At 40.8% G+C, this 15,137-nt stretch overlaps 1 protein-coding gene across 1 annotated transcript in view; it reads right to left on the bottom strand.

Annotated features, from left to right (window-relative positions):
- Window positions 1-15,137, bottom strand: part of LOC112124964 (beta-1,3-glucosyltransferase-like) — a 129,965-nt gene that overhangs the window by 44,747 nt on the left and 70,081 nt on the right. Inside the window, exon 4 of the mRNA XM_029911958.1 lies at window positions 9,816-9,892. Coding sequence (XP_029767818.1) covers window positions 9,816-9,892 — 77 coding nt within the window. The remainder of the gene's footprint in view (window positions 1-9,815; window positions 9,893-15,137) is intronic.

Here is a 15,137-nt window from a genome sequence, read left to right as displayed (position 1 = left end):
CACCCAGAAGAAGAGTAAGGACTGGAGGCTGATCAGGGGACATTTGGAAACTAAAATTATCTGGATCAGCTGGAGGCGATGAGGATGACTCATGCCCTGTCCTGACAAATTTTCTTTAAGACCCAAGGTAGGAGTAGTAAGGGAGGAAAGGCATAGTTCAGATGGCCTGACCAGGGGAGATGGAGAGCATCACCTTGAAAGTGTAGTCTTAGAGCTCCTCTAGAACAGTATATGTTGCAATTCTTGTTCGTTTGGAAGGCAAAGAGATGCCAGGTGAGGATCCCTCATTAAATAAAGATGTTCTTAACTACCGAATCATCCAATTCCCACTCATGATCGATGGTGAAATGCCTACTGATGGCGTCCACCAACACATTCGGAGTTCCTAGAAGGTAAGCTGCCTCAGGGTGATTCAATTCCTCTTACACCCATTCTATATAGCGATTGCTTTTACACACAAGGGAATGGATTTCACCCCTTCATGTTTGTTGATGTAAAAGGCAGATGTCATACTGTCTGACATTATGAGGACGTGATGCGAATAGATAAATTGCAGAAAAACCCTGCAAGCGATTCAGACTCAATGTTCCAGAAGGTTGATGTATATCCTAGTCTCCTGGGGTGTCCAAGTGCCCTGTGCCATATGACTGTCTATGTGGGTTCCCAGGCTGAGAGAGAGGAGTCTGTAATGATCATCTTGTCTGGCGAGGATGGTAGGAAGGGGACACCACACATCCCTGATGGAAATCGTTCCTCATTACACTAGCGAAGGAGTTATCCTGGAAGGAATTGTTACCATGGTATTTATGCTATGTTTGGTTGGTGAATACAATGTCTGGAACCACACCTAAAGGAAATGTAGGTGGAGTGTGCTGAATTGGCTAATGTAAGTGCAAGAAGCCATGTGCCACAGGAAGGAAAGACAAGTACTGTGTGGGGCTCTAGAGTTGCACATAACCTGATCTATCAGGTCACTAATGGTGTGAAACCTGTCCCTTGGTAGATAAGCTCTTGCCGTGACTGAATCTAGGTTGGCCCCTAAGAAGTCTACAGTCTGCATCGGAGTGAGGACGGACAGACTTTCCCAAGTTCACATTGACTCCTAGTGAAGAAAGTAGTTGAAGAATTAATAAGGTCAACTCATATGCTTCCTGATGTGTCTTAGCAATGAGAAGCCAATTGTCAAGATAGGGAAAGATGGTGAAGTTGTTCCATCTGAAATGCACTGCTATTACTAGAAAGACCTTGGGGGCAGTGGTGAGGCTGAATGGAAGCACCCCTGTACTGGACATTATTGGGGCTCACCACAAATCTGAGAAAACACCCATGGGCAGAGTGAACATCCATGTGAAAGTAAGCATCCTTCATATTGAGAGCTGTAAACCAAATGTCTTTTTCCAGGGAGGGATTATTGACACCAGAGTGACCTGTGAAATTTCAGCTTGTGAATAAAGTGACTGAAAAGATCGAGTATAGATCTCCAACCTCCCTTCTTCGTGGGGAGTAGGAAGTATAGAGTAAAAAATCTCTCCCTTGGTGTTGAAGGGGTAGCACTCTATTACTCCTCACTCAGAAGGGATTCCACTTCCTGCGTGAGAATGGTCCCTGAAGAGGGGCAGGGATGGGGGTTTTGAAAGAAAAAGGGAAGTAAACTCAATTGCATAGCTAGACTGGATGATATCTAATACCCACTTGTCCATTATGGCACTCCAGTTATGCAAACAGAGTGCTAAATGATCCCCAAAAGGTATATGGGGATCGGGTAGTGGTAGCATCATTAATAGTTTGCAGCTCTTGAACTCCCATCAAAAATATCTTTTTGCTGGAGGATGGGATTGAGATGGTGCGGTAGATGTGGGAGGTGCAGGGAAACAAGACTTCTGTACTCTTTGTCTCTGATGAGAAGGGTCATAAAATTATTGGTGATAAAATTGTTAAGATGTTGGTCTGTCTGTAAGGCTGCCTTTGATGCTTCCTTTTTGGGGCAGATGTCTATATTCCCAAGAAGTGGAGGATGGCCCTGGAGTCCTTTAAAATATGAAAGAACTCATCCATCTTTTCATTGAAAAGGTGGGCTTCATCGAAGGGCAAGCCCTCTACAGAATTTTGGACCTCCCTGGGAAATCCTGAAGTGTGTAGTCATGACTTATGGCGCATCACAGTGGATGTTGCTATTGACCTAGTTTATGTGTCTGCTGCATCAACTGCTGACTGAAATACAGTTCTGGCTTATCCTCCTCAATAAGACCCTGAAAGTGGGCACTGTCATGCTGTGGCAGCTTGTCTATAAAGTCTCAATTTAGAATAGTTCAGATAGTCATATATAGCCAACAATGCTTGATAGTTCACTGGGGCAACAGGATAAGACAACGGGCTATATATGGTCTGGTTTAAAAGTAAATTACTCATTCTCCTTAGGCACGTAATCTGAATGTTCAAAATTAAGACGCACCTAACCTGATGAATAAAGTGGAAAATGTTTTATAATAAAATTTGAAATTATATTTGACATTTCTGGGCCCCGACTATTAGTAGAATGTTACAACAAGTTACTGTCCACTTGTAAGACTTACTATCTCATGTGGAGAAGCTTTGCTATCAGGGATTATAGCAAGGATGCTACTGTAATACCTTATTTATCTAGTTTCTTCTCTCTTTAGCTAAGGCTGGATTTAAAAGACCTTCTTCACCTTTAAAGCTCACTATCCATTCTTGAGATCTTGTTTACACAATCTAGCCAACTCTCCTTAAAGCTGACAAGTATTCACTGCATTTGCTTTTGGTAGCGGTCATAAACAAATATACTTTAACACTAAGTAGCTGGCCTGCTATTATGTGGAAGATACAAATTTGAGTCCCAGGCCAGGAGGGGTGGGGAATGCTACTGAAGCTGGAGGGAGGATCAAGCATAGCTCACCAGCAACCTCACCAGCAAGCTCGCTGAAGGGTTCTGGAGAGAACCATCTCTGGACTCTCTTCTACTGAATGGTGGAGGAGAAGAAATAAAGTGAGAAATCACTTTGCCCTTTCCCCATCCCAGAGGAACAGAAACACTAAATACGAGAAGGAAAAGCTCAGAAGAAAATTCAGATACAATGTCAGGAGAAAAAACAGCAGCTACTGGTAGGGTCATCTCAGACATTGTATGTTATATATTATGATATGAAAGGGTACCTTGTCCAGTAATTTTTCTGACTTCTTCATTCGTCTTCCTATATCCATATGTTATTCCCAATATTCTTCTCAGATATTTGTGATGAAATGCATCCAGCTTTTGCATATCTTTCTTGGTAAATTGCCACGTCTCACTGCTATATGTTGTGATGGTGATAACAATTGCTTTGTACACATTCAGTTTTGTCTTGAGGGAAATGTTTTAGAGTTGCCAGATGTTTCTGAGTCTTCCAAATGCAGTGTTTGCCTTCCCGATCCTTCTTATTTCCTCGGAACTAGTACCATCTTGGCTGATGGTACTTCCAAGATGCATAAAATTGTCCACCTTCCCCAGTTTCTCCTCTTCAACTTTGATTTCTGTCCCTATACGCCTCATTAACAGGATTTTACATTTCTTTGCATTGTATCTCAAACCTATGCAAGAATGGCAAATGTGGGTAGCCCAATGTGCAGCAAAGCATGGGATGGACTAAGGTCTATACAACTGTAACAAAGTGGGAATGACAGATGATTATGACCTACAATACACAAGCAGCATACGGAAGTCAGCTTTGATAGACCGTGAGCTGTACAAACTCAATGTTGACATTGCAGCACTTCAGGAAACAAGACTTGCAGATGCTGGATTTGTCCAAGATGTCAATTATACCTTCTTTTGGCAAGGTAAAAGCCGCAAAGAAACTCGTCTGCACGGTGTCAGTTTTGCTGTGAGAAACAAGTGGGTAAAACTCCTAGAAACACCCAATGGGAAGTCAGGAAACCTCTAAGTCATGTATGATGGCCTGAAGAAAGCTCTCAGTCCCACTGTCAATACGGTTGCCCCTCTCAAATCGCACAGTGGTGAAATCATTACAGATAAAAGCAAGAAGTTGTCTCGTTGGGTTGAACACTATTCGGAGCTTTACGCACAAGAAACATCACCAGCAAATCACTGGACCAAATACTAAGTCTACAGGTCATGCCAGAGCTAGATGTGGAGCCCACTGTAGAAGAGTTAAGCAAGGACATTGATTTGCTATCAAGTGGCAAGGCTCCTGGAAAAGATGGCATCCCAGCAGAAATCCTCAAGTGCGGGAAAGACAGCCTATTACCATATCTTCATCAGCTGCTACTTAAATGTTGGAAAGAGGGTGGAATGTGAGTTCTCCAGAGGAGAGGCACTGCTGCCAGCTTGTGCCCCTGGGGCAGGGAATCAGTATTTTGTTTACAAACAGAGGCAGAGTGATTAAGATAAGAAAGGACTGGTTATTAAATCAAGGATCTGGAAGTCATTAGATGAGCCTGTAAAACAGGAATCCCTCTGCAGGGGTTCGCGGGGCGGGGGGGTTGAAGAGAGAATGCAGGAGACTTGGGGCTTGTCTACACTTACATTTTATAGCGCTCTAACTTGCTGGCTCAGGGGGGTGAAAAATCACCTCCGAGCACAGCAAGTCTGAACGCTTTAAAGCGCTAGTGTAGACAGGCTCCCAGCGCTAGCGCTGGGAGCTAATCCCCTCGTGGATGTGGATTACCAGGAGCACTGGGAGAGCTCTCTCCCAGCGCTCACGCACGATCACACTCGCACTTCAAAGTGCTGCCATGGGAGCGTTCCCGCGACAGCACTTTGAAGTTTCCAGTGTAGCCATGCCCTCAGAAGAAATACAGCCAAGCCCTCTTGGCCAAGTTTACATTCAGAAAAGAGGGAGATTTGAGGGTCGTAGGTGAAAAGAAGGTGCCAAAACCCAGGGAAGGGATAGCAGTGGTATAGGAAAGTTCCCACTCTACCTGTGGTACTTATGTGGCCCCCTCACCATGGTATCTGAGTGCCTCACAATGTCTAACTTATTTCTCCTCACAGCCCCTATGTGAGGTAAAGCAGTGATGTAAACCCCATTGTACAGATTGGGCATTGAGGCACAGGGAGACTAAAGACCAGATTTTCAAAAGTATTTAGGCACCTAGTTTGATTTTCAGAAGTGGCTACGTTAGACACTTTGTAAACCCCACTAGATGCCTAGCTGCATCTTTGGGTGCCTAAAATCTTTTGAAACTCTGTTCCTAAGGTACTGACCTGAGGTCATACAAGAAGTCCCTGGGGAGAGTATAACCCAGGTCTCTCAGGGCTAGCTCCCTATCCACTCGACCAGCCTATCTCTCTGCTGCATGCTGCAAAAAAGAGGACTGCGATAGATGGGAGCAAAACCAAGAAGGCCAGTTCTCTGAGACGCCAGCAATCGGTCCCAGCTGATTGGGAAGGATGTCATGTTTGACAGCATGAAAAGCAGTACAGAGGTCAGGATGGATAAAGAAAGAAAGAGAATGAGAGTCAGATGAGAGGAGATCACTTAATCCCGAGGGGGTGGCAGGTTCTGCCCCATGCTAGGTTGTAGAGCAATGCCTACGTGCAGTTTTAGATTTTAACTGAAAACCATTTTGTTTTGTCATTTTTTGTTCTGAGTTCAAGAAAAGGAAGGAATGAGAAAAAGTGTCATATGAGTATCAGATGTGTTTATGGCTCAAATTCTTAGGGGTTCACCTGTACCCTGGCCAATTCCAGAACAAAGAACAGAAATTGCATCCACAGAGTCCATAAAGTAGACTATTATTTTCATGATTTGTATTATTTGCTGTGCAGCATCCGTATACTCAGCACTGTTCAGAATATACAAGCAATATAGTCTCTGAGCCAATATGTATAAGATGTGTAGCCCTGGATTAGATGGCTCAGATATTTAAGTATGAAGTGTATAGTTACTGAGCACATCTTATCACATGTTCACTGCGATGTTAATGTCTATGAGTGGGGGCGCTGATGGCAATAGAAGTTTTACTTGATTAAGGACTAGAAGATTTGACCCTCCAACTTTCTTTCAAGAGGAAGAGATGCCCAGAGCTCCTGAGCCTATTTATTTTTCTTTCCTGCCTGCAGTGGCCCTGATATACCTGAGAAGTCTCCATTTTTTTTTTCAACTTTAAAATGTGGAATTTTCTTGGTGCTTGGTTTTAAATACCGTGTTTCCCCGAAAATAAGACAGTGTCTTATATTAATTTTTGCTCCCAAAGATGCGCTAGGTCTTATTTTCAGGGGAGGTCTTATTTTTCCTGGAGCTTCGGGGCCTTATATTCCGGGGTGGCCTTATTATCGGGGAGGTCTTATTTTCGGGGGATGTCTTATATTACAGCGAGAGGCAAAACTGGAAGTAGGTCTTATTTTCGGGGAAACAGGGTATTCTCCTGTGAAAACTGCAACTCAATCACCATAGTGTTGTGTTTAAGAGCCTGCTGGAAAGTAACTAGCCTTTAAACAGAAGTGAAAGCAGTGTTGCCAACTCTCATGATTTTGTCATGAGTCTCATGATCATTATTGTTTTCCTTAAAGCCCCAGCTCTTGGAGTCAAGTGGATATGTGATGATTTCAGCCTTCATTCTTAAAGAAAAATGAAGTTTCTAACCCTCGTGGCTGTGGAGAAAGCTTCAAAATTTGACCCCAGTGTAACCTCAAGGTTCAAAAAGCAGAAGGCAAATACAAAGAACACCAAACCTATTATTTTTACATAATTTCATAATTTTAAAGTCAATCTCATGATTTTTGGTGAGCCTGTTTTATGATTTTTGAATATTTAGGGTTGGCAATACTGTCAGAAAGTGACTGGAAAGTGTCAGTTTCACTCCTGTTTAAAGTCAGTTTCTAGACTATTATTTGTAGGGGGGTAACATTCCTAGAGCCCAAGGCAGGTTCAGTATAAACTCACAGGGCCTGGCCCGAGTAGGATATCTCCAAAAGTTAAATGATCTATTCCAAGCTTGGTGAACTGAAAAAAAGTGATAGAAAGTAATCTAGATTTTTCTAAAATTGTTTCAATTGTTGTGTTCAAGATTTAGTAACAAAGTAAGAACATACATTAAAATTTTAAACCTAACCAGTGTACCTTAAGTGACCTGACACAAGATGTCAGAACATGTTAGTATTAGAGCTAAGTGGGGCTAATATTTATTTAATTTTCTTTTGTTTTATAGGAATTAGATACAGTACTCCTGTCAGCTAATTTCTAAGTTATCTGCATACAAAAAAACTAGTTTTCAGGTGCCTAAGTAGCCCCTGGAATCACAGTTAAAGTTGCCTCCCTCCCACCAAAATCTGAAATGGCACCCCTGGCTGTAACTTCCTGCTTTCTTTGCTAACAAGATCTGTTCTACGCTGTGTTCCCGATGACTAATAAACCCTTCTGTTTTACAATGGTGGCTGAGAGTCACTGCTGACTGCAAAGTTGGGGTGCACGGCCCCTTTGGGGGGCATATAAGGCTTCCCCATGTGTCCCATTCAGGTGGACTCCCTGCAGGAAGCTCACGGTGTGAACAGGGGTGCTGAACACTCCGAGGTCAGACCCAGGAGGTGTTGAAGCGGAGGAGGCTTGCCCAAGTGAGAGTGCGCCCAGACGGGAAACACACTGCACTACAGTCCTGTCTGACTTCATTTAGAGCGGTTCCAGAGCACTGAGTCTGTGATTCCATGACAACAACAGATTGAAACAATTATGTATGTGGATGTATAAGAAACACCTCGTCTCCAATATATGTTTGCAAGACCAGTTCAATACAAAGTCTCTATATAAAGTATAATTCTATAATATATAGTCAATACAAAGTCTCTGTATAAAGTATAATTATATATATAGTCAGTAATATAAAGTCTCTAAATACATATTTCCTCCATATACCACAACCCTCTCAGAGAAAGCCCCTTAAATATATAATTGCAAAACTGTATATGTATAATTAGGACTAAAATCATAGGAATATTACTGTAAAAATATCCTACAGGAAATTAGATGCAAAACTACATTTAAGAGGTATGAGCAAATGCACACATTTTCTGTGTATATTCTATGTAAGGGTTATTTCTTTTTGCTTACTTTCACCAGACTTAGCGTTTTAGTTGTTTAATAATAAGGTTAACTTGAAATTCAACCCAAGTTTCTCTATGAGTGCCTTGCTTAAAAGCAAGTCAACTTGTCATGAATTTTTTTTTTATACTACAGTTTTCCAGCAAGTAATCCCTGTTCTTGAACAGTGATGAGGACAGTAATGGAGAATATAATTTTCTCCATCAAGATAAACTACAGAACAGAATAAGAAAAACAACATGAGTCATCAGGAGTCCTACACTGGTTAGCATGTTCTAGAAGGTTTGGAATCAGAGGACTGAACTTAATTTCAGGATAGTTAGGCAAGAACCCCTCCTACACATACTGTAAGACTCATTAGCTGGCAAATTGCCTATTTTTTCTGCACTGGTTACCAATTCACTTTCCGGTGAAATTCAAGTTGCTAGGTTACTATCTGTAAAGCCTTTCATGATGCAGATCCCATTGCAGCTATCTCTGGAACTTTCACTTTTAGAATTAACTTCCACTAGAACAGTCTAAACCCAAGTCTAGGCCTTTTGGAATATACTGTAAAATGTAAATCTTTGTTGAGATTACCCTTGTAAAACCAGTCCTGGAATCCACTGACATTTAGTCTATCAGATGAGTTTTCCCATCTTCGACTCCTTCAGAGAAATTAGCTTGCATCTTTAAGGGTTTGTGACATATACATCCCCAAATTTAGGAAAAGTTTGTTTTGTACCCCATGTAAATAGCATTCACAGTCTACGATAGCAGGTGCATGTAAACAGATGCAATCCCCCATCTCTGTTTTAATGCAGTACAACACAATGCGTTACAGTTCAAACTCACCCCCTTCTTGGTGTTTACCTTCATTAATTAACATATGTTCCCCAGGGCAGGACTGGTCTTACAAATCTAAACCTTATCCTGGGTCTACTCTTCAGCTACTAAGGTTTCTCCATGAAGGACCTCACATACATTGTCCTACCTTTCTCACCTCAGAGAGACTGTCATACTTTCAGTGCATCAGAATAAATCAGACCTACCTGGTCTAGCTACCAGGATGAGTCAACAGAATCACTCTGTACTACTCCACATAGTATCCTATACTCTGCCACCTGCCATAGGGTATTGTACATGGATGTAAATAATAATTATACAACCAGTTTATATCAGATTTATCTTTGTGATCTACTGCTATTACAGAATAGTATGACCCCTTACATATTATCAGTGAACTTATTTGCATAAATACAGTTATCGTGCAACAAGTAAAATAAGTTTTCACATGTCACAAAGATAAATGTGAAGTTGACCAGATAAGGTGACAAAAGTTAAGAGAAGGAATTCCCTTCCTCTGAAGAAGGGCCGTATTAAAACTGAAATATTTGGTATAGCAAACAAAGCCATTAAGAGTGTAGTGCAGAACAAAACTATATTTCTTTTTAATTAGTTCACTTTTTCTAGTAATTTAGTAACTGATTTTTGGAGGAAGCTGATTGTTCAATTATGTTACATTACTTCCCGTTTTTAAATCTCTTTATATTTGATAAACATTTTATCTGATGTAGTGAATTTTATGAGCAAACTGTTTTGGAAAACTATTTTTAAGAAACATTTTTAATACTGACCAAGAAGTGCAAAAAAATTCAAAGTTAAAACTCCATTTTTAAATCGTTGCTAATGAACAAACAAAAGAGATTCACAGGTGTTGATGTTTTTACTTACACAAAAGCATTAAAGTCAACAATCTGTACAGAATTTTAAACTTACTCTTGCATTAATGGTAGTATAGTCCATGCACCATCATGTCTGTCCATCTGATGAATAAGCAGAACTCTAGGTAATTCCTTTAAAAAAACCAAAAATATTCTTATGAGACAACAAAGTATTTTACAACACAGTATATTCTTAGATGCCTAATTAATTTTAAAACTAAATTCTTGTGGAAAGACTATTTCACTCTTATTTTCACAGAACTGAGTAGCAAACAGGCTTGTAGACTAAAAGAGACTAGGGATGTAGCAAAAGGATATAAGTCAGACTCTTGAAGAGAGGGAGCTTCTTGCAATTTTTTGTTTCTAAACCCTCTCTTAGGTATAAAACTAATGCACCTCCCACTTCAGTGAAACTTTATAAATATTCTGGATGATCTCTCTGGTTATACCACTTCTGGAACAATGAAAAGTTCATCTTATAAAGATAGTGTTTATAATTGAAAGTGGAGTATGCAAACTCTTCTAATGAATTATACATAAATTATGTTAACCAGAAATACTTATTTAATTCCATAGAGCTAATTTATCATCTAATAAAGAACTGTAACATAAAGCCCACTATTCTTGATGACACCATTGGTTTTGTTCCAATTCCATGGTATTGTTAGGAGTAGCTACTACAAGTATGCAGTGTCCCCAAATTTCCAGTCAGACTCAAATCAACAATCCAGTGTATTTTACTGGACATTATAAGTTTTACTAAAATTTCAATCAACATTTGGCTGTTTACTGTTAGTGTGATTCAAGAAACACCATTGCACATTATCAGAACACATTTTATGAATATAATAACAAAATGATCTTCTAATGGTTCTAGGTAAGAAAGCAAAAGGATGAAAGGGCTGGATTAATACACACTATGGATATAATCAGGAGTTACATACAAAATTGATAGCTCCTCTCTTTTGGGAAGCACCAATGGGATGAAGCGCAGAAAAAGCACTCTCCCTCTCCTCAAATCGGAGGCTCCTCCATTCATGGAAATGGAGGGAACAATCTGATCCTTAGCACAATATATTTTCCTGTACACATATTATTAATTATTATTATTATTATCATCATCCCCTTCCCTTAGGTTTAGTCTACATTCTGCTCTTGTAAGCTCTCTCTTTCTGGTGCTGTCTTTCCCCTTCTTTCCCAACTCTCTCTAAAACCAGAAAATGTTAGGGTCCCCATCTTCCTTTTTATCCATCTCCAGAGATGCACCAACTCTATTCTTCTCCTATTACTCAAACAGTGGTCTACAGGATCTCTTCTGTCATAGCACATGTTTCTCCAACATGACAGAGGTTGTCTATGCGGCTCCTACTTCCCCATTTCACATCTCTCTACCAAAAACCATGCTAAATTATGCTAGGGTTGCCAACTTTCTAATCGCACAAAACCGAACACCTTTGCCCCACCCCCTGCCCTGAGGCCCTGCCCCTTCTCCGAGGCCCCACCCCCCGCTCACTCCATTCTCCCTCCCTCTGTCACTTGCTCTCCCCCATCCTCACTCATTTTCACTGGGCTGGGGCAGGGGGTTGGGGTGCAGGGCTCTGGCTGGGGGTGCAGGTTCTGGGGTGGGACCAGAAATGAGAGGTTCAGGGTGTGGGAGGGGCTCACACTGGGGGTTGGGGGGTGCAGGCTTTGGGAGGGAGTTTGGGTGTGGGAGGGGCTCAGGGCTGGGGGTTCGGGTGGGGGGTTGGGGTGTGGGCTCCAGCCAGGCAGTGTTTACCTCAGGTGGCTCCAGGAAGCAGCAGGCATGTCCGGCTCCTAGGCGGAGGGGCCAGGGGTCTCCACGCGCTGCCAGCTCCCGCAGGTGCCATCCCTGCAGCTTCCCTTGGCTGTGGTTCCCAGCCAATGGGAGCTGTGGAGCCAGTGCTCGGGACAGAGGCAGAACGCGGAGCCCCCGTGGCCACCCCTACGCCTAGAAGCCAGACATGCCGGCTGCTTCTGGGAGCCGCGCAGAGCCAGGGCAGGCAGGGAGCCTGCCTTAGCCCCACTGCGCCATTGACCGGACTTTTAGAGGCCCAGACAGCAGTGCTGACCGGAGCCACCAGGGTCCCTTTTCAATCAAGCATTCCAGTCAAAAACTGGACGCCTGGCAACTCTAAATTATGCTGATTTCTTTGCCTGACTTACTCACTTTGCCTACTTTACACAGCAGTGCGAAAGGTAGAAACATGGAAATACATTATGTCAGCTTCCACCTGAGAATAATTGGAAAATCTGGGCAAGCATGAAGAGGAAGGCTGGCTAGTCAAGATGTAGGTGTCCCCAGAGTAATCAAATGTTCTCTGGAGATTGTGTGTCTCTCTCAAACTCACTCCCTACTCACTGAAATTAGTAACCTGAATAAAATACAGCACATGCACAGAGTGCTGTTTTCATTAGTTAATGTTTCTCAACCAGTGTTTTTCACAGTTAGCAAAGCACACATTCCTTACCGAAGATTGTATATGGAACATGCCAAGTCTGAAGTTTTAAATTCAAATAGGTTCTGGGGTTATTCAAGTGCAAATAAATCAGCTAAACAAACATTGTTAATGGCTGAGTAACTATTTCCCCACACTTTGAAAACTCAAAGACGGCTGGGTTATTTTTTAATTACTTTTTTAAAGTCACTTCTGGCTTGGAACGTAACAGAACACACTTCAGCCCAAAATGTGCCAGGCCCTTTAGAAACATACAGGCAGTAGTAGTCCCTGCCCCTAAAATCTTACGATCTACACAGACAAGACAAACAAAAAGCAAACATTTATTAAATGATTAGGTACATGTCTTCAAAGTACTTTATAAACATTAAAGCAATCTTGTAACTAACCAGTAGATAAGCTGTACTAAAATTATTTTACAGGTGTATAAATGAGGCAGAGGGATGCTAAAAGCATTGCTATATTCCACAGTGAAACAGCGGCAGAATTAGAAATAGAACTCAGGGCCATGACTGTTCCTAGCTGTATACACTAAAAATCTTCTTCATCAGTAAGCTAAATATTTGGAGAATGGCTTACCAGATTTCCACATGAAAGTAACTGCTCAGAGTCTAATAAATTTTTTAAACATTTTTATTACTACTGAAGTTTCACAGATTAACTGCTAATCTGAGACAAATATTGGCAGAATGTGGCTATGCAACCTAATTTAACCAAACCTGGTATGCAAATACCTAGATTCACATAGTATTGGATATAGTTTCACAGCTGTACAGTGAAATCTATCAGTATTGTAGAACTACAGCCAATGTGAAAAGAAGCAGTGTAATAACCAAGAAGAGATTAGAACTTTCATAGATCTTAAGACCAGAATGGGCCTCTGTGATCACCCAGTTTGATTTCCTGCATAACACAGCCACAGAAGTTCACCCTTGAATTCTTATGTCTAACCCAACAATTTGTAGTTGAGCTAGGGCATATCTTTTAGAAAGCAACATCAAGACTGGATGTCTATGATATATGTAACACGCCCTGTGTGATTTCTATACGCCATTGTATGTGAATGCCTTGTAATCGTCAGTGAAACATAAAACTCAGTAGTGGATGGTGATATTTGTATTTAAATTTCAAGTAATCTGATCAAAGCGGCAGAAATGCATGCCCAATACCGATTATGACTATGTAGAAATACATAGTAAACACCAGAGAGGGAGAAGAACTAGATAAGATAAAGGACTATGCTGGTACAAGAACAAATTGGTATAAACTGGTCATGAATAAATTTAGGCTGAAAATCAGAAGAGGGTTTCTAACCATCAAAGGAGTGAGGTTCAGGAACAGCCTTCCAGTCAGAATATTAGGGGTGAACAACCTAACTAGCTTTAAGATGGAGCTTGATAAATTCATGAAGATTATATGAAGGGGTTGCCTATGACAGCAGCGGACTGGACTCAATGACCCAGGATGAGTCCTATGTTCCTATGTAGCAATTTATTCAACCCTCTGACACAGGAGAAGTGCAAAATACACCTCTACCTTGATATAATGCTGTCCTCGGGAGCCAAAAAAATCTTACCGCGTTATAGGTGAAACCGCGTTATATGGAACTTGCTTTGATCTGCCGGAGTGCGCAGCCCCACCCCCCCTGGAGCACTGCTTTACCGCATTATATCAGAATTCGTGTTATATCGGGTCGCGTTATATCGGGTAGTGGTGTATCCAAAAGTTTCTCTTGGACTTTCCTTTAAAAAGACATACCATATTGTAGGTCTCTGGAGGATTTCTGACATAGTGAAAAGATAATCCAAGTCTCTGAGCTCTAAACTCATAGAGGGCATCATGCCAGGAATTCTTACTGTCAAATGCTATGAACTGCTTTTTTATACTATAGTGATCACCTAACTAAATTAACTTAAAACTAAATCTGTATTTATAGTATCAATTTTTAAATGCTTTGAAGCCACAAGTATTGATAAACATCAGAAAACTAGTTATATTCCAAGGAACCCAAACAATTTTTTCACAAAATTTTATTCAAACAAAAAATACAAGTGATGTAAAAATACTGGTTTTGCATGAAACTACCAGTAACAAAATTGCTTTATTTCAACTTAACACATCATCAGTTATTAGGTTGTTTATCCAAGATTGCCTTGACCTACTACTCTTGCACAGAACTGTACTATGTTTCTCTTTTATAAAGTGCACAATTTAGGAATTCCGCCCATAGGAACAAAAGGTGTGCAAATATAAACTACTTAGTATTTTTTATCTTTCCCCATAAATTTGCCTATTTTAGAAACTTTTTAAACAAGTAGCTACCAGGAAGGGAAAAAAAATTATTCTGTGTTAAGTCTCCCTCTGAATATAGATAACAATAGTAAGCAGTGTTACTTTAAAATCTCTACTTCGCTAGTGTTTGGGTTGTCGTTTTGAAAAATGGACTGGTTCTATAAAAACATCAAGTGCAGTTCTACAAAGAGGTCAAGGTCTTAGCAATACTCTGCTTCTATAAATCAAGAGACAGATGTTGTATATTCATTTGCCCATAGACCGTTGTTTATTTTCACTGGTAAAGAAAAGGAAGGGAACCATTGATCCTCTACCCACAGGTGATTACTGAAACTTTAGAAAGTGAGTTGAAACAACTCTGAGTTTAACTGAAGCAAAGAGGAAAAATGAAAACATTTTTAATAAGTTTTAATGAAGGAAAAATAAGCTTATTTATTTTTCTAATGTTACATTAAACTAATAAAACTAAACCCTAAAACAGTTTGGCTGACAACCTGGCAGCTCCATACACTTTAATGCAAACGTCAAAAACTGTGAGCCTCAAGCTCCTGCATTGTAGATTCAACATGCTTTTCCTGCAAAAATTCCCCACTACTACCATAAGTACA

This window comes from Terrapene carolina, unplaced genomic scaffold (assembly GCF_002925995.2).
Source record: "Terrapene carolina triunguis isolate 2854851 unplaced genomic scaffold, T_m_triunguis-2.0 Scaffold139, whole genome shotgun sequence".
Classification (NCBI taxonomy): Eukaryota; Metazoa; Chordata; order Testudines; family Emydidae; genus Terrapene; species Terrapene triunguis.
This window is presented reverse-complemented; position numbering and strand designations above follow the sequence as displayed.